Source organism: Peromyscus leucopus, chromosome 13, assembly GCF_004664715.2.
Source record: "Peromyscus leucopus breed LL Stock chromosome 13, UCI_PerLeu_2.1, whole genome shotgun sequence".
Classification (NCBI taxonomy): Eukaryota; Metazoa; Chordata; class Mammalia; order Rodentia; family Cricetidae; genus Peromyscus; species Peromyscus leucopus.
In genome coordinates, this window is record NC_051074.1 from 45,250,195 (window position 1) to 45,270,730 (window position 20,536).

At 39.0% G+C, this 20,536-nt stretch overlaps 1 protein-coding gene across 1 annotated transcript in view; it reads right to left on the minus strand.

Moving 5' to 3' along the window:
* Positions 1-254: 254 nt before the first annotated feature.
* Positions 255-20,536, minus strand: part of Cps1 (carbamoyl-phosphate synthase 1) — a 113,075-nt gene continuing 92,793 nt past the window's right edge. Inside the window, exons 30-38 of the mRNA XM_028870048.2 lie at positions 20,014-20,121; positions 18,132-18,221; positions 16,567-16,737; positions 14,052-14,126; positions 11,401-11,499; positions 4,524-4,583; positions 3,434-3,546; positions 2,016-2,145; positions 255-1,256 (exon numbers count right to left, since the gene is read on the minus strand). Of these exons, the coding sequence (XP_028725881.1) occupies positions 1,158-1,256; positions 2,016-2,145; positions 3,434-3,546; positions 4,524-4,583; positions 11,401-11,499; positions 14,052-14,126; positions 16,567-16,737; positions 18,132-18,221; positions 20,014-20,121 (945 nt within the window). The 3' untranslated portion in view covers positions 255-1,157. The remainder of the gene's footprint in view (positions 1,257-2,015; positions 2,146-3,433; positions 3,547-4,523; positions 4,584-11,400; positions 11,500-14,051; positions 14,127-16,566; positions 16,738-18,131; positions 18,222-20,013; positions 20,122-20,536) is intronic.

Below are 20,536 nucleotides of genomic sequence, written 5' to 3' on the forward strand. Positions count from 1 at the left end.
TATACGAACTCACAGAGACTGAAGCAGCAAGTACAGGGCCTACATGGGTCTGTACCAGGTCCTCTGCATATATTATGGCTTTCAGTTTAGTATTTTCATTGGACTCCTAAATGTCTAAATGAGTGTGTCTCTGATTCATGTGCCTTAATTCAGGGCTCTTTTCCTTCCCTTGGTTTGCCTTGTTCAACTTCAATGTGATCACTTTGTTTTATTGTATTATATTTTATTTTTTAAATAAAAATAATTCAACTGAATTTCACTTAATAGTATTTTATTTAAAAGTTCACAATTAAAGCACTGTAATAACCAAAACACTTAAAAGCAACAAAGGCTACCCTGAAAGAAAAGAAATCTTGTACGTAAAGGAATGGGGGTCCCATGTTTAATATGTGTGGAATACAGAATGCAGGGTGAGACTCAGCTGATCCCCAGACTCCATCATACAAAAGGAATAGAGACTTCTAAAGTGTTCCAAAATTTAACCGGAGGGTGAATGTCATAACTCTGTGGACATTCCACTTTGCTTATATTAAAATCCAGCAAGACTATCAGAAATATAACCCCCTTTGTGTTCTCTACCAACTGCTGACATCCTCCAAAACTCCAAGCAAGTATCCATCAAAGAAATCCAATCTCACATTGTGTATCATGGGGAGAAGAAACGATATTCCTAGATTGGCTAAATAAGTGAGAATCATTGTCAAAAAAGAAACACTACACAAACATGATGCCATTCATAAATTAAATCCAAATTTCACATTAACAAATTTTCATGGTAATCTGCCCTGTTGGTGGACTCGGTGTGGCAGACATTGCTTTAGAAACAAGAGTATGTTTAGGGTATAGAGTTAAGGAGATAGGGCAACAGCTTTTTCTGCTTTGATCACTATTCATCAGCACCATGAAATGTTAAAAGTAAGTCCACAAAAAAAAACAAGGCATGAATGGTTGAATTCCTTGTGAAGAACAAGTGACTAGGGAGAACTTGGTGGCTTTGAAACAGTGACTGACAACAATGTCATGGTCAAAGATACAGACTATCAAGACAGGGGAACCCAAAATAAAGTTTGGCAACAGCATCCATTTCTGGGGATAGGCTGGGGACGGTCCTTTTGGAGCGGGGTGGCCCGTGCCGACACAAGGATGAATTCACTGCTCTAGGCTGCCTTTCCAGCACTGTGCTGCCTGTAGTGGAACAGACTCTTGGAGTCCACAGTGCGAGACTTCTGCACAGCTTCCGCAAAAAGTTTGGTCACCTGGAAGAGAATGTCAAGAATGTGAGCAGCCTACAAGAGATGAAAGAGAATGGAGAACAGATCAGAAGTGAAAACCCAAGGATCTGCTCCCTATTTTCAAAGGGGGATGGAATGAAAGATGTGATTTTTTTTTCCCTCAGGGACTTTCCCCCTGTCTCAGACTCACCATGAATAAACTTACCCCACCCCCAATAAGGATTCAAACTAACTTAGGAGAGGAAAAAAAAAGGACACACAGATCATTAGTGAATGTCAGATATATAACTCCTTCTGTGATGACTGGTGGCTCATAGCCTAATGAAATTGAATGCGCTTCATACAGTCTTTTTTTTTTTTGTGATGTGGTCCAGCATGTGTGTTACATCTGCACCTTTGATCAATAAACTATTGCTTTCATGCAGTGGCTTTCACTTGGAGATGAGGAAACAGAACTCCCAATCTTCGCTCCCTTCTATACTGTGTCTTTGTACTCACAGGATGATTGAATGGGTCACAAAAGAAACGGTCCTTTTCCTGGCTTTTGATTTTACCAATTGTTTAATCTCCACCTCTTCAAGTAGGACACCATCTATCATATTAACACTATTGTTTTAGATTCTATTAAAAATTCCTCTGTTCTGAATGCTCCACAGAAAGCGAGTGAGAGAGAAAGAGAGAGGGGAGAGGAGGGGGAAGGGATACAGGGAGTGATTAACACACATGAAGGGAGACCCAGAAATAAAACCTACACATGGCTCATATTTAAAGGGAAAAACATACCTGGAAATTAGTGAGGAGAGCAATCCCACTGTCCACTGCTGTCCTCCGAATCACGTAATTATCATGGACAAATTTGGTGTTGTTGTTGGGGAGGTTAATCACGAGGTCAATGCTTCCATCTCTAATCAATCTAAAAAGAAATAAATGAAAACTCACAGTTGACAACATCTATTTTATAATTAGTTTCAAAATGACTAACACAAATTCTTCTCTCTGCCTTTTAAACCAACGCTATTACTGAGCCACCTGCAGCATGCTCTTTTCTACTTCTAAGTTGATGTTCAAGTTGCACTCACTGGGGAATTATAATTTTTTATTGTGGTTTTGGAAGAACTCTGGTAAAAAGTCTAACAGGATGCAAAGTATTGTTTTCTCTTGACGATACCACCCAACATAGCAAGAATGGACAATTTGATAGATAGTCACTTTGTTTTTATAGAGAGGTGATCCCTCCAGCGTTGAAGCCCCTCCAGGCTTCTTTCCACACTCTGCATCTATCTCTGCTTGCTTCCCACTGCTTGGCAGAAGAGAGCAGGAGACTACCTGGTTGTGAATTAACCTGTGTCACATTCTACTGTTGGACTGACTCAACATTCCCTAAGAGACCTTCAAATGCCAAAAGCATGAATTTGATCAGGTTTTCATTTTATAAAACTCTTAAGCAGGGTGCTCATAGCATCAGTGGAAAGTTTCTAAGGTCTGCATGGGATGACATTCTTCCCTTCATTTCATAATGATTTCTGAACAACTTTTAATAAATAGCATACTGCAGAGGATTTGGTAGGTTGTAACTATTGTGTAAACTAGAACATTCAAGAGTAACTGAGAAGGATCCACAGTGTATTCATCCCATGTAGCTTTGTACCAACAGACACCCTGCAGTTCCTGAAGCCTCACAGAGTAGGTCTTACAAAATCAGGTAGTGATGGCCTAAGAAAGAACCATTTAGTTAAAAACATTATCAAAATGCTTACTCTGGTTTTCTCTATGCAGCAAGTGCTCAATAAATTTGACGGACCCAATGATGCACATCCTCAGTGAAATGTAGATGATTAATCAAGTATATATGCATACACGCACTTTGTGTGTATACATATATGACATCATATAGGAAGCACTGCATTAAATTCTCCATAGTTTTATTTTATCTGTCAAGCACTTTTAACAGAAATATCTGAGAGGTGTTTTTGAACATGTGGACAGGTGCACACATGTGGTAATTCACTTTTTATAAGAATGAAACTATCACCCATAAGTGTGTTCATTTGTAAATTTGTTAACCAACCTTTGGAAAAGATTTGAAAACAAATGAGGTATAAGCTTCATACTGTACTAGCTCCCACTATTTACCTTCTGCTTTTCTTTTAGTTTTTGTTTTTTTTTCCCCCAATTCAGAAAAGAGACTATTCAGTTCTTACTTTCTGATGGAAGAGAGGCTGGGATTCTGTCCTTCCTGAGATGGCCATGCCACAGGGGTGGCAGGGACATTGTTGGCGTTGAGCCAATCTGATGTGGCTTCCGTGGCAAACAGCTGCGTTTAGAATAGAAAACTCGGTTAAAATATAAAGGAGAAGCCTTTGTTAATGAAGAGGCGTAGGAATCACTTACAACAGAAGGAAGGGGAAGGAACATGGAAGAAGCATGGTGCCAAGGGTAGCCACTCAAACTCAGAATCTAGGGCAGAGGTACCTCAAATGTTTTTAAATCTTTTCAGTGAGGAAACACGTCAGAGCCTCTGCTGTAACGGCTTTTGTAAAAGAATTAGTCATAGCTTAGAAATTATTTTTATGAGGTCAACAAAGTCCATGGCCACAGGCCCAATCTGAGCTGTGGGAGTAACTTTATTTTTTTTTCTGAACTAGGCTGTGTGCAGAGCAATTTGCTACAAAGACACTTTGCCTGTAACTGTAACAGCTGGAAACTATGACCTCATACAGAATCAAGAAGAGGAAAAGAGTCAGAAATACACTGCAGAGCATCCTAATTATGCTTCAACTATAGTTTCCAAGATTTTAAGCTACCTACTATTGATTTTGTAGTTACTTTGTTAAACCTAGTCTTCCTAATTATTTTATTCTGTGTAAAGCTTATTTTTTTTTAACTTCCATGGTTTGGCAGGTTCGAGTGTTTATATAACCAATTTTCATTGTTTTCACCCCCGTCCCTCACTAGAGCCCTTCTTCTCAACAAATTATTTTCATGTCTTCTTCTGTGTGTGACCCACTGAATTTAGAGCATCTTTGCTGCGGGGTGAATGGAAGGTATTTACTATAGACAGGACAGCTTACCAGCAGCTACAATACTGAAGTAAGGGACACTCTCCTCCCCCAACGATCATTAACTACCAATAATCCTCTGGGGAAGTTTTGAAATGATCAAGTTAGTTAAGCCTTCCAAATTAAAAGGGCAGGTTTCCTGTTTGTGCAGTATTTGTTTCATGGACGAATTTGCATGCTGAAAGAAAGCTACTTAAAAAAAAAAAGAAGAAGAAGAACTGAGAGAGTATACCTTGAATCCCTCATTGTGTAACTGCTCAGCCACACCAAGGAATCTTGGACGGAATGATTGCTGAAAAAGAATGTAACAGAATTCACTTTCTAGATACACATTGTCTCTGTTTAGACGCATTCAATATGATGTCCCACCCACCTTTGCAAAAGAAAATCCCATATGTTCTTTTTTACTTAATATGTTGTTTATTTTCCAATATAGATGAAATTCCATTTATGTTATTTTGTTTTCTGCCTTCTACCCATCTCTAAGACCTTTCATTCACATTGAGCCCATTGTTTAGAACCACACTATTTCTTTGTGTGCATGGTTTCTTTGCCTGGTTAGGGAGACACTAAGGCTGAGATCAGAACATCAAGTCAACCTTGCTGGCACCTGGCTGTTTTGCTATTCCAAACAATCTGCTCTTGTTGGCCAGTTCTAATTTTTCACTACCTTTAATAACTCACTCACGGTCCTAGAAGATCATTTGCTAAGAATCCCTAGAGTATTAAGTTCCTTTTCAAATCCTAGCTTTATCATTCACGAGAAGTGTATGCTCAGAAAACTTAATACCCTTGGCCTCACTTCTTCACTTCTAAACGAGAGATGATAATGCTCCTGCCTCTTGAGGCTTCACAGCTCACTAGTTTGTGTTTTCCCAGGTGATTTAGTTTTTCTCTGAGGTAGTCTCTTCACCCCTTCAGTGCAGTAGTAATGATACTTGTGGTATTGGGTCATTGTGATTGTCCAGTAGGTTAATTTATTTGCAATCACTACAGAGGTTACTACTCCATATCAGCAGTTTCTGGGCTAATAACAGTTCTCAAGAAATATTGATTAGTATCATTAAGACAGGTGCTGGTTTTTTTTTCCAGCTCCCCAGACACTAGATTCCTGTCCCTGTAACCCAGTATTGAATCCTGGGTTATTCTACCATTTATTATAATTCAAACCATCTTTCTCAGTATTTACACCCATTTCCATACAGTTTTTTTTAATGTCCTCGCATAGATGACAGTTTCTATCAGTCTGTTGTTGTATACTTCCTAGGACCCCAGCTGGACGTGATTTCCCTGGATTCCTGCCCATTGTCATCAGGGGTTCAGCACTTCTAAAGATTCCCTGTGTTTAAGAGCTTTGTGTTTTCAAGACAATGTTCAGGAAGACACACAACAAAGATGAGTGATCTGACCAAAGATTAAATTCTCCCTTTGACCTTATTATCACGAATGTCTAAGTCCCTAAGCTATTTAAAATCATATATGCTTAAAAGCATATCTGTTCTCCTTTAAATGAGATCATTTTGCTGGACTTTCCTCTAAAAGGTTTTGTTCAACTGATGATATAATGTGGTTGTTTCTATAAATGTCCTGTGATTGATTTGGAAATCACACTGGTGATGTTTGAAAAAAAAAAACATGAATATGATCCTGTTTCTTGTCCCCAAACTAAGAATTGTGATCAAAAACATATCCAGATCCTTGTACAATTTTTATAATGCTTGGCCCCCATAAAGTTTCCTAATATTTACATGCAAAGGTTCTCTGAGAACAGATCTAAATCCTAAGCAATGACTCCAAAGACTGTGTTCAAATATAAACTCTTTTTAGATTCTGGCCCTCTCAATCCTAGAACTTCAGTTTTATGAGAGGAAAACACTGGCAAATAGAAAAGATAAATGCAATGGAATGAATCTGAGCCAAGACAGGCACAGGGCCTATTCAAGACAGCCTGCTATAACATGAATTGTAAGCTCCCCAGGGTAGTAGCCTTCTATTTCCACTCAGGACTAAACAGGAATAAATGAGTTTAGATATCATCAGTTTATGACTCTAAATAATATTATAAACTATAATACAGAAAACAGAATAATTATTACTCACTGACATTAAGACAATTTAAAGCAGTATGCAGCAATGTCTTAACATATACACCAGGCAGAATAAGACACTAATATGCTTAAGTGTGATGCTGCTTAGGAAGCAAGGGGCCAGATGAGATAACCCATTATATTTGCCTCATAGCTGAAGGTTCCTTGATAAGAAACATGCATGAAACATGCAAAATGAATCTCTGCATTTTGTTAAATCCCCCTCATATGAAACATTACATTTGGACTTTCTGATAAACACAGAACAGACTTAGGTTTGTACTAAATGACAGGAGAGGTCTCAGTTAATGCCTGGATAATTGGTGCATTAGTCACGCACTTAACTAATGACTCTCAATCTCTTAAACATCACTTTAGCAAGAAGTCACTGAGGACATGGTGATAATGAACTACCACAAATAAGGTGTTCCCAGATGTCCCAAAGCAATAGCATCAGCATCATCTGAACTTACTAAACGTAGGAAACTTTAGGCTGCACCCAGATGGATTGCATCAGGTGGGTATCCCAGTCATATATAGTTTTAAAACCCTCAGGTCCTTCTGATGGACACTCACTTTAGAAATGGAAATGAATGAGGCTGGAAGAGCTATCCTTCACTCATTTTGCAATTTGAGGTCAAGATGTATTAACCTTGACCAAAGTCACAATGAAAAATGTTGAGGGAGGAGCACCATAATGCAATTTTTTTCTTTGCCATTTTAAAATAAAATAAGTCAGCGAGTCCTCTAAGACCTGGAGATACCAGGCAGAACCTTATTACGGAGCTGTTTCACTGCTCTCCCCCAAGTGGAAAAGATAAATATCCAACATGACAGTATTGGCAATTCCCAGCTAGGGGACCACGCTGCCTTCTGGTGTGGGGTGTTGGCTTCCATAGACACATTATGAACTTCTATCAAACATGTATTGAACACTTGTGACACATAAAACAGCCTCTCTGCAAAAAGAAATTACCGCTGTCAGCTCGCATCTGAGTAACCTCAGATTTAAAAGCCGATTGAAAAGACCTGTATAAGAATCCATTCCTTAGTAGTAGAGGTGAAAAGTACAAGTTAGTTTATGCTCTGGGAAATGTTTATAAGGGGGGGAAAGTTTTTTTAAAAGTGGAATAAATATCTATTCCCTTCAGTGATCTTTTTCACACTAAGCCAACTTCCGGCTGCAGAAGAGAAAGCCAAGTTAACACTAAGTGATGTCTGAGGATGCTCCAGGGTCGCCTGGATTGACAACTGTGTGGTTGTTCCTAATGATGCCCCTTTGAAGATAAAAGGTTATTCATGTCACTTGGCGTCGTCTCTTCAAATAAACGCTTGCTTTGTGTTTCTGAGCAATGCTGAAGGCCAGATGTCAGGCTGGTGCCTGCCACTTCACCGGGATCACTGAATAGCCCAATCAGAGGGGGAAACACAGAAAGTGCTCTCCATCTCCTCTAGAGTAAATCACTCATTGTTAAAGGGTGTTCTAGAAAACCTCAAAACAAGGCAGATTGCCTTCTCATAGCAACTAAAAATACATCCTGACAGGATGAAAGGTGGCTGGAACGACGGCAGGGAAATCAAGGGTGATTCTGTTGCCTCATAAACCCGTATTATGCTTCTTACATTACAAATGCCCTAGACTGTGGAAGGCTTCTTGGTAAAGACGCAGTACACATAGCAATTAAGCTAACAAAGGTGTTTTGTTAAAATCTGCATCCTGGCTCTTCCTCTCTCCTAAGTCCTGGGTACACAAGATTGATGGTACAAATATTTCAAACTTCCTGAGTGATTTGGCTCTGGGATCTGACATAAGAAGTGCACAAAGAGATTGCATGAGTAAAGGATTACAATGGGGATGAGAAACACAGGTTTAGCCAGAAAGCCACATACAGGCAAGCATGTGCATGTGAACACACGCAAACTTTCTACATATTAAAGAAAAAAAAAGCTGCTGGTAATAAATGCTTATTTTCAGCCTGTGACACTAAGTGAAGAAGTTTTCCAGCTCAGAGTCACCTTGTCCTCTACTCCGTGTCTCTCTTTTCCCTCAGTTTTCTCTTGGAACCTGTTGTGGACGATGAATGAGTCTAAGTGTCTTCATTAAATCTTTCTACTCAGAGCATGTACTTAACTCAGGGAATGTGGAGAAGGAGGACGAAGACTGTCACTACAAATAGGGTGGATACTGAGCCTCCTCTCCATTGTTCCAGGAAGGAATTATAGAGGAAATTCAGGGTAATGATACGGCTCTCAGGGTTCTAGATAGCCTATGGCAGCATCATACGATGTGGATGACCACCGTAAGAAGCTAAGATACAAACGTGAACTCCTCTCTCATAAATTGATTAAATAACTCCCCCAACCAGATAGATGCTTTCAGACATAGTTTCTAGCGCTGGCCTTCATTTCTATATTAGTCCTCTGTTAAGTCTCTTTCAATTCTGATTATATGTTTAAAGGAGTTATGATGAATCCTTCTGACCCAGTGATAGCATGTAATTTCTCAAAGTGTGTACTGCAATACAGAAACACAGTTGACGTCATCCACGCTGCTGTGAATTCTGGGTAAAAAGATGACAGCATCCATGCTGCTGTGAATGCTGGGTAAAAAGATGACTTTATGCTGCTGTGAATTCTGGGTAAAAAGATGACAGCATCCAGACTACTGAGAATGCTGGGTAAAAAGATGACTTTATCTATGCTGCTGTGAATTCTGGGTAAAAAGATGACTGCATCCATGCTGCTGTGAATGCTGGGTAAAAAGATGACTGCATCCACGCTGCTGTGAATGCTGGGTAAAAAGATGACTTCATCCATGCTTCTGTGAATGCTGGGTAAAAAGATGACTTTATGCTGCTGTGAATGCTGGGTAATAAGATGACTACATCCAGACTACTGAGAATGCTGGGTAAAAAAGATGACGTCATCCATGCTGCTGTTAATCTGGCTGAAAACTGAGTTTAGAATGGATCCTTTTCTAGCTGAGATAGAGCCTCCAAGACTTAAAGCTATTGACGCTCTACCTAGTCTACCCCGTCATAACTTCAGCATAAGTTATCAGACTAAGCACTTTTTAAAATTAGAATGAATGGAATGGAGAGAGTATATAAACATTAAATGTTGGGAATGGCAGGTGTTCTTTGCCTTATATAAAATAAGTCATGAATTATATTCCTTCTGTTTCTAGAGGCTTACAATTCTACTGATCAATTTTCCTGAGTTGTAGATGTCAGTAACTATAACGTTATTAATAATTTTAAACTACATTTAACATTGTATTAAAAAATATTTTTAAATCACTAATGATTGCCACTCATATATACACAATATATTTTTGCAACAACTCATGTAACTGCTAAAAGATTGTTTTAAAAATAATGCATTCAAAGGTAGAATTTTAACTGATAAAAGCTCGTTGCTTTGAAAATATTGTTCCCCAATCCATAAGGTCTCCTTTTTCCCTACAAAGCAAAATTCTGTTCACTGATGCCCAAATCCCACAAATATTTCATAGGAACAAATTAATTTTGTGGCACATTTCCCTGCAGCACTGGAACCAAACAAGCCACAATTTTATACATCACTGCCTTCTTAAACTGCTATTTGAAAATGTTAGCAGTGTTTTGATTAGTTGTGAAGATGAGGGCTAAGGGCATGGTCTCCTCTGAATGTCCCCAGGTCTCACATTAAACTTTAAGCCATCACTGGAAGATGGGCCAATATTCTCCTGGTTGGGACTTAATAATACTTAGTACCCATTTGTAACGTGATGAGTCACTCATATGATGTGATTTGTCTCTAAACTGCCATTAAGCCTCGTGTAGCAAGCCATCTTGTTAGCCTTTGCTCTAAATCCTTACCATCACCCTTCTGCCACCTTCATAAAGCAAAACCTCAAGTTACTCTTTCCAGAAACTTCTTCAAAGTGACTACCTGTCCAGTCTCTGGAACCTAATTTGCTAATATTGAGACACCCTAATGAGGCAGCATTTATAATAATCACCCACTGGCTTGAGAATACCTGATTCTCTTCTAATTATGTTTTTATTGATTTTTGTGAAGACATGCAGGGTTTGAGCTTATTAAAGTCACAGTGGGGGGGGCTATATATGACCACTCATTGTTTTTAAAGGATATAAGAATCGCTAATCTCAAGTCAAAATGAATGACCATTTGAGAAGCATATACAATTATTTTTCAGGAAATTAGAAACAAAACATGTATGCACTGTTACAACAATTATTTCAAGGAGTTAAAGACATTTTACGTCCAAAACTTTACCCTAAGATTTATTTACTTGCAACAATAAACCAATCATGTTCTTTTTATTGTGGTAATATTGATTTATAGTCATCTCATCTTACTTTGGTCTATATACATAAAAAGAATGCACAAGGCTTGTACAAGCTCAAGCCAGACAAAATCCCAACATGAAGAAAGGAAATAGGCATAAAGCTCCAACCCTAGCTAAAAAATTAATGGTAACTCTTAGCTGGAAAAGAGTGCTAATTTGCTGGAAGAATGCAGTTGGGTTGGGTTGACCACCATCAAGTGAAGGCCACACATCTATGAGTATGTGGACAGCACAAACAGTGGATTTAAAAAGATACAGGACATCAAGTTAGGTGGGTAGAAAAGGAGGGATGGATCTGGAAGGACAGGGGGGTAGATGATATGCTCCATTGAAGTACATTGTAGAAAATTCTAAATAAATTTTAAAAATGAGAAAAATGTATATAAAAGGTCTAATCAAGGAATAGAGAGCATTGCTTTTCTAAAATAGTCCCTTTAAAAACAAATAGTCTCTCAATAGAGACTTTTCTTTTTCTTTCATTTTTACTTTTGTGTCTGCTGCTGCAGCAGCAGAAGACTAAGGGAGCAATCAGAATGTACCGTGGCCATTCTCATAAATTACCATTTTCCAAGGCATGCAAACAAGCCCCCTCTCTTCTACACCACAGTTGACATCCTGGCCACTAACAGTGTGCTACCTGAGAATGTGCATAGCCACATGCCACTCACCTGGATTCCAATCAGAATGCCTTTCTGTGGTATCTTAAACCCTGTTGACAGCATTGCCTTTAGGAAGGCTGTGTGAATACCCTCACCAAAGCACGCCACCTGTTTAGGATTAAATGAAAAATATAAAATCAAGGAAGGGAAGAATAGTCAAATACCCTTACACAAAAAAAAGGGGGGGAGAAAGGGAAAAAATGGAGAGCAATGTACTGATAAACTCTTTCCCTAGATTTTATCAGTATTCCCCAAAGACCAAGCAATCTGAATCCAAGGATTAAATGGCTGGCCAGGACAGATGTGTCTTATGTTTTTAATTAAGCATAATGAATGAATAAGCAATTTCTTCTCTACTCAACAACACTCAGTGGTACGACATACTGGATTGTGCTGCACGTTATTTGGATACAAATCACAGCTTCTGGTGTGTCATGTGGTGAGTATCCAAAAATTAGTATGAGTTAATGTTTAAATCACGGTATACATCATGTGTACCATGCAGTAGTGCATGAAATCCAGGGTGGGGAGTGATTAAAAAAAAATGACAAACTGCTGACATGCTCGTTCTAAATCCTCTCAGCCCCCTTTAAGAGAAGGCTGCCTAAGAGGTGCCAATAAGTACGTGAAAAATCTCAAAAGAGTTTATTCCCTTTTATCAATTTTAGAAACTGAACCAAAATATTCTGCCACTCATCCTGGAAACCCAAGCCATGTATAAAAGAAGAGGGGGGGGAGGAAAGATGCCAAGCTAACACAAATTGGTAGGGTCTATGGAGATTTCCTCTAGGGTAACTGCTGCACACTGTAATTACAAGTCAAACAGCCACCATTACTGGAGGACAAGTGGTGTGTTTTAACACGATAGAAGTCAGTTCTGCACATCATCATCTGGCACACGTTCAGAGTCACCATTATAGTAAATAATGCTGACGCCTGAATTCATTCTTTAAGCAAATGACTCTCTAGCTGGGCAAAGAAAGTTCTTGTGAGTGTAACCTTCAGCTGACCACAAGTACATGCCTGCTTTTCACTCCACAGTTGAACATTTTAATCAGTTAAATACTGGCCAATCAACTTGAGCAATGTCAACAGAAGTTAATGAGTCTCACTTTCACTGAAAGGAACCCTGCAGTCTGATCAGAAATGCAGGTACCCAAAAGAGGTCCCAACAATTTTCTGCCTGGCCATTAAAAACAAAACAAAACAAAAAATAACCAGTCAAATAGTTCTATGCATATGAGGATGACATCCTCACTTGACTGATGTAAAATAAAATTCCCCTGAATTAGGTAAGAAGCGAGGTGCTTACACAGCCCTACAACAAGCCACTGTAAAAGTCGCTTTGAAGCGTAGTTGAGATTTCTAAACTGGATTTATTATTCTGATTTCAGTTGTGAAACAGAATTTAAAACATCATACTTGATGACACTTGGAAATATGACTTTAATGCTAGAAGAACTCTTCCTTTTTATAGTTTAGAAAAGGAGACAACCATTAGGAGCAACTTCTAAGTTGTTCGTATTATCATCTCTGTGTGAAACAAAGAGGACTAGACTCTGAAAACAACTTGCCACGCTAGAGAAGCAGTTTAAGAGAAAGAGGCCGCTCCCTGATCCACAGGACTCTTGGCCAGCCGAAAACAGAATCCTGGAATGGGGATGAACCTGAAGACAGCATCCTTTAACTGGGAATAATATAGCTCCCATCGTTCACAGCGAAGCTTGCTTTCCAACTAAATCAAAAGAAGCAGCAGAAGGGTCAAGAGCCACTTTCTACAAGTGCAACTCCAACACCAGAGTCGTTTGTTCCTCACCGTCTGCATCCCAGTCTCTGTTGGCTTCTCATCAGAGCTCAAGCTTGTAACCAAGCAACCATATAAAACCCCACGTATTCGCTGCAATTAAATATTCTCCTCTGTAGATTTTTTTCCTTAATACCAAGAGAGACAATGATGCCTTACAGTCTGATGTTGCCACTCCAGTGTGCACTGATGAGTATCTGAAGGTTGTAGCGAGTATGTCTGTCAAGGGCTAGGTGATTCATAAAATGTCCTGACACTGACATGTAGAGAACTTTCTAGAATCTGACAGCTCTCTATGAGAAAACACGTTTCGCATTCTTAAAGAAACCTTCACTTGACACAATTCCAACACAAGAGAAGAGGGACATCCAGTGGCCAGTCCCATTATCGTTTTCAGATCAGCCTCAAGAGGTTCAAGCTGCCTCAGAAGTGGGCTTGGGATTTCTTACATATTTGTGGTTTCCACTGTTCTTATCTATGACCTTTTTAATGCTGTCATTCTACATATTTCTAGTAAAGATGGGCAGATCTGCTTCAATCATAGCAAAGCAGGGAATGAACTGTTTTTACTGGAGTATGTGAGAACCTTAAAAAGATTGACACAGGACATACTCAGATGTCTTCAGAAATATATGACTGTTGTTCACGGTGGGTAATGTGCTACAAAAAGAGGTAGAAGATTTTTCTTTAATTCAAACTTCCTAAACCTTTGAGATCCCCTGAGAAAGGAAAAGCTTGTGAAGTTTGAGTTTCTCTACCCACTTACTACTTTATGTACAAGACCATATTCAGATCATAGAACCATAGACTTCCAAGTAAATTTAACCAAAGTATTCATGTATCGTTAACTACTTACCTCTCCAGTGGAAGCCATCTCACACCTCAGAATAGGATCAGCATCCCTCAGTCTGGGCCAGGAAAACATTGGAGCCTGTCCGATGTAAGAAGGAGGGAAAACATGAGATAAAGGATAAAAAGAGAAGAGAGGTAAGCACACTTGATGAATCACCTCCCACAGGGTTCATTAGGCCGTGGTGAACAGAAAACAATAAATTCTCTCTGGCCCAAAACTCTGACTTGAAAAATAGCTTTCAAATTCTGTTCCAAGAATATGTTGTACTCCTGGTCCAAAAGTTGGGTTAAGTAATCACAAATGATTTCTGTAAATAGATCCCATGTGACCAGTCTAGACCAGTACTTCTAATCTGGCCTGCACATATTCTTATTGGAGTTATTTCAAACAACATCTACTGGGCATTAGTCTTCCAAACACAGAGTTCAAACACATTTTCCCCTTGATAGGCTTTTGGAACATTCCTCTTCTTGTTCTGTTCATTTGAACTTGCAGCAAGCCACCTTGCCAGACATGGCTGTCTGTAAGCTGACTTCTGAGACATTAGAGTGTTGTTGACACCTCTTAAAAGCTTTGGAAAACATTCTGCTTGGAAACATTTTTCCTGTCTTTTTTCATACCAGCAGGAACACTGCAGTGCTTCCTTTTTCAATTATTTTATCAGCGTGACTCATAAAGACCAAGTTCTTCTTTCTTACATATGCCTATTCATCTGGTCTAGACGGCCCTTCCACTGATACTGGCACTTCTAAGTTATGGGAAAAAGAGCTTGTGGTCATTTTATTGGGTTGTGTTAATGATGTTATCATGTGCTCCTGTCCTCCAGCTTTCCTGTTCTGCTGTCTGCTCTTTCCCATCAGCCATACTAGGTCTTCTCAAATTGACAACAAATAGGTACCTTGAAAAAATTTAATATTCATATCATATATAGTGACAATTATGAAGGGAATATGTAAAATGCAGTGAATTTTGAGATTTACATTTAGTCAGAATTATAACACACATATATATAAATTTGTAAAAATAAATGCATTTCTTATGTTTATTAATAAAAGAATTTAAAATATCTACTGCTGGGTTGCCTTGTCCAGCCTTGATATGAGGGTTTGTGTCTTGTTTTATTGCATCTGGTTATGCCATGATCTATTGCTGTCACTGGGAGGCCTGCTGTTTAGTGAAGGGAAACAGAGGAGCAGTGGATCTGGGAAAGAGTATGGGGGAACTGGGAGAAGTGGGGGCAAGGGGTCTGTGGCTGGGATCTATTGTATGAGAGAAGAATTAATAATAATAATAATAATAATAATAATAATAAATAGTGTCTACAGTGGAAACATTTTTGTTGACTACTGCCTTCTGATATAATGTGTGTTCTATATCTGCAACCATTAAAAAAATTAAAAATGAAAAAAAATAAGATTCTGCCCCAACACACTATACAATCTAAGGAATCCTAAGTTATTGGCTTTACATTTTTGAATCCTTGGTACTACTTAAACACCTACAACAAAAGTCAGGAGTCGGAATCTCACAGAAGCAGATTTATGGTTGGAGCCACCAGTACCTATAAGAACAGAATCCTTTTAAAGCAGTGGTTCTCCCTAATGCTGGGACCCTTTAATACAGTTCCTCATGTTGTGGTGAACCCAACCATAAAATTATTTTCATTGCTACTTCATAACCATAATTTGCTACTGTAATGAATTGTAACATAAATATCTGATATGTGGGCTATCTGATATGCAATCACTATGAAAGAGTAATTTGACCCACAAAGGGATTGCAACCCATAGGTTGAGAACCACTGCTTTAAAGACATCCAAACTATGTCAGTGTTACATAACTATTGCACAATATAAATTAATGTCACTGTCTGTGCTTCATCTAAGAAATTAAAATGTATTTGTATTCTTCATGAATGTTCATGTCTGTCCATCAAAGTGGTTCATGGTCATATTATTGAGTATGCTCAGTTTCCACTAAAGGACTATAGTGGCTTTATGATTAATGTACTATTGAAATATAATTTCAATTCCATCAGCCTTGTAGCTCCACTACAAACTATTATTTTAATTTTTCGAATGGAAAATCTGTGCCATGGAAGAAAATACACACTAAGCAAAAGCAGCTAGGGTGGTAAGAATTTAACCAGCCCCTCAGGGTAACCACTTTTATGAGACTCGTGAATTCCTAGAGACTTTTCCCAGCTCAGCTTTGTCCTAAACAAGTTGGCCCAGAATTTTAATTTTCTAACTAAACCAGCACCATGTGTCAGCTGCAGAAACATGGGTTATAATTCACTGGGCTAGCTGATGTTGAGGTCAGGTTATCCTTGATGGCTGTCAATGTTTCTGCAAATGCAAATAGTTCACATGAGGTTGCTTGCCGCACGACCTCAGCACGTTCTAAAAGGAAGATGATCATCAGTCCAGCAGGTCTGTTAAGTCCCAGAAATTTTGTGGCAATGGTTTCCTTTCATTTCATCTCTGCTCATAAAATGACACATATTGTAAAATGTTACCTTAATGGCAACATAGTCAGCAGGGATGATGGGCTGCTCCAGTGTGGGAAGATGCCGCTCATCAATGTTCTCTCCAATCATCACCTTTGTAGCCACATCGATGAAGTCCACCCCGAGAGTCTTGGAAACAAAGGGGAAGGATCGAGATGCTCTCAGGTTGCACTCAATCACCTAGAAAGATAAGTCCAAAAGGGGAGAGATGATGAGTGCCAGTAACAACAATCCTCATGTTCATTTTGTCCCTTGGTTTCCTTCTGTTATTTGTTCATTTCCTAATCCCATCCCTTTATCCCCACTGCTCAGATTTTTGACTAACTGGCTTCTTTGAGGACATTATCTTTGAACTTTGACTCTTTTCCATCCCATTTCCCCAGTTCAATCCCTGCATATTTCTGATACATTTCAGTTAATGCAGAGTTTGGATAATGTCACACCCCTAACTGAGAAGTCCCCACTGGAATCCTGGTGGCTTCATATTAAAACCTGGCTGGTGGAAACCTTCTGCCTTCCTGCTTCAATGCATATCTCTTATCTGATACCAATTTACTGGCCCAAGTTCTACTTTACAAGATTCAGTTCCAGTCCTCACTCAGAAAGGAAATACTTTCTCTAAACATAAAGATAATAAATTCATATTTCCCCAAATGTACTAGTTATTCCCTGTTGTAGATGATCTTATAACTATGTGTAACACCCTCTCTACCTTCAACCTACCAAAATCCCAGATATTCTGTAAACTCTAAGTTACAATATAAAATTTTTCTTGAAGCCTTTCATTATTTTCTCCAGGCAAGACATGATATTCAAATATGTGTTCAATATAAATATATATGTGTGTGTGTGTGTGAGTGTGTGTGTAAATATACTCATACATATGTATATGTATATGTGTATACATATGTGTATATGTTTATACATGTGTGTGTGCATCCTGGCAAATATGATCTTCCTGTTCAACTCCAAAGACATTTGCACACCATCTAGTAACTACTAAAGCTATGAATATACTTCTAGTTATCTGAGTTCATTTTCCTCCCAGTCCTCATTAAGTGAGAGTATCTGCAGGTGGAAAATATGCCTCATACATCATTGTAATCACCACTTGACTCCATCATTTATAGTGAACAGATTTGGGTTACTAATAGTTTGAATAAAATAAAATAAGTAAAAACAATCTAATTGATCTAAATTATATTTTGTCTTTTCAAGATGGTTGCAAAACAACTTGGTTCTCTAGGTAAGAAGCAAGTCAAACTTCAAGGAAGGAACTTATAAATGCACATGCTGTTAACTGTAAGATATGCACACATTCATCTGTACTCCACTGTGAATGGAATATGGTGATCTTTCAGTTCATCAAGTACTTCATAATGTTGTGAGTGACATATCAGTGCCACTGAGAGCCCTTGCCTTCAAACAGGAGAGACATTACACACTGCAACATCCCTCTCAGACAGAAGTAGCTGCCAGGTCACAGAGATTACCAGGGTGAGGCACAAGCCAACATGACCCAACATAACCATACAAGATGGCAAAGTCCTCCAAGGTCATTTAGTATTTCTTACCAAGACATCATTTCCTTTGACAAGGAACTGGACATTGAAAGGTCCAGAGATGGCAAAAGCCTTCGCAATCTTTCGGGTTGCATCCTTCACCTAGAGCGGAAAAAGACAAAGTCACTATGATAAAGAGCATAGTGGTGGTTTAAAGAGATGCAGAATTATATCTAGAGGGCCTTAATTTCTCTTTGCAGAAATCTGTATCTCTATTAACAATGTTAGTCAATAGCAATAATGGGTAATATTAAACATCGAGAAACAGATAATTTTACAAGAGAATCTGTCATCCATAAAGTACTATCTCTTACAATTATGTACTCTGTTCTTACACTGAAGGCTAAATGAATTCTTTCCGGTCTTCTTCCTCCAGCACCAGAAACTGTAGTTCAAACCATACATTAATCTAATGACCTACTAGCAGAGAAGGGCAGGTTCCCCAAACACATGGCCCTTCAAAGTAGCCAGGGATATTTATTTTATGTTGCTTTTCTGTTACCCTAAACTCTACAAGAGTAGATAGTATGGGCAGAAAGAAATAAAGCTTGCCTGCAGGGAAGCTTTGTATATCTGTATGTCACAGGTTGGAACCCCTATACTTAGAAACAGGTTCCCATGTCAAGAGGGGCAATGATGACAGGAAGCAAGAACTACCCACTCATGACAGGTACAGGAGTGGGTCAACAACTTAATTGAGTATGAAAGGAAGCACAGTCTATGGCCATGGTTCTCAACCCTCCTAATGCTGTGACCCTTTAATATAGTTCCTCACATTGTGGTGACCCCCAATCATAAAAACATTTTCATTGCTACTTCATAACTGTAATTTTGCTACTGTTAGGAATTATAACATAAATATCTGTGTATTCTTATGGCCTTAGGTGACCCCTGTGAAATGGTCATTTGACCTCCAAGGGGGTCACAACCCACAAATTGAGAACCAATGGTCTTTGGCATGTCCATTCTGAAAGACTTAAGAAAATCTCCGATTTGTGTTTATTTACCCTGACATGAGAAAATGAGTCATATGTTAAATCTAGGAACTTTTTAAACTTCTATGCTGTTGCTAGTATAAGCATTCTATTGCCTCCATAATCTAGAGCAAAAAATCTTCAGAATACACCCAAAGCAAATGTACAGGCCAGCACAAATTCTTATGACAGAATAGCAGGAAAAGCTTCCTTTAAAGGCCAAGTCAACTTGACCTCACTTAAGTTGTCAAGAGTGACTTAAAATAGCAGGCTCTACATGGATACCCTGTCATGCACGTGGGGTGCTGAGGCAGTCATATTGTGTATTCTTTACAGGAACTGCTCTCAAAGAGTGGTCAAGAGAAATAGCACAAAGTTCTGGCTTGGAGTGGGACTCAGAGTGAAGAGTGAAAGCTCAGGTTCCAGAGGTTGCCAAGTGGCTGCGGCACACCTACTTCTACGCTGCTCAAAAGCGTCACTTCTTGGGGTTCTTAGTAAGTGGCTCTCGGCTATCAGAATCACCAATGGCATCCACTCTCTCCACCTGGTCCCCAGACTCGTGGTACTAGTAACTCTAGAAGATTTGCTCAAACTAAAGGTTCAGAGAGGTTTCCAGAATCATGGCATCAGAAACTTAGAGTGGAGGCCGGTATTTTAGCAGGTATTTCACCTGGATGGTCTAGATGTACATTAAAAAGTTGAACCAAGCACATAACCAATAAGGCTCTAACCACAGTGAAAGAGAACATCTCTAAGACACTCAGCTGATTAAGGGCAAGGATGTTCCTTGTTAAATTTAAGCTGGAGTATGCCTTACATCACTACCTAGTGTTTTTGAAAATCTAAGGAATTTTCTATTGCTATGGTGGTAGTTTTCATCTTTTGCCATTTCCTTTCTGCTTCCATTTATAAATGCTGACCTTTTCAATGGCTCCTTGGCTGATGGTTTGTGTAGGCAGCATCAGTGTGGCATCCCCTGAGTGAACACCTGCATCTTCAACATGTTCGGAGATGGCATGGGAGATGACCTGTCAAAAGAAGATTTTTTTTTTTAAAGTTGTGAGACACCTATTTCCAGGCACCACTCCATCACCTACCCACTTTGACACTTAACCAGTTCTGGAACCATTAGTGAATTACTCTGCTAAACTCCCATTAAGAGAAGGAGAAAGAACTGCCCTACTGTCTGGGCATCAATGTAAGGTGATAAGTAACCTCTAGAGGGAACAGAAAGGGACAAAGAGACTGTTATTTTTTCCTCCCCACTGATTACCAAGGGTGTCAACAGAAGAAGACTAAGTCAGCTCACACTAACTAGTGAGATGGGGATAGTAAACTACAGTGGAAGCAGATTTATCTTTTAGACACTGGAGAAGAAGACAAGAGAGGTGAATGTGAGGTGAATGCCATCATACATCACATATCACACACCCACGAATTTTG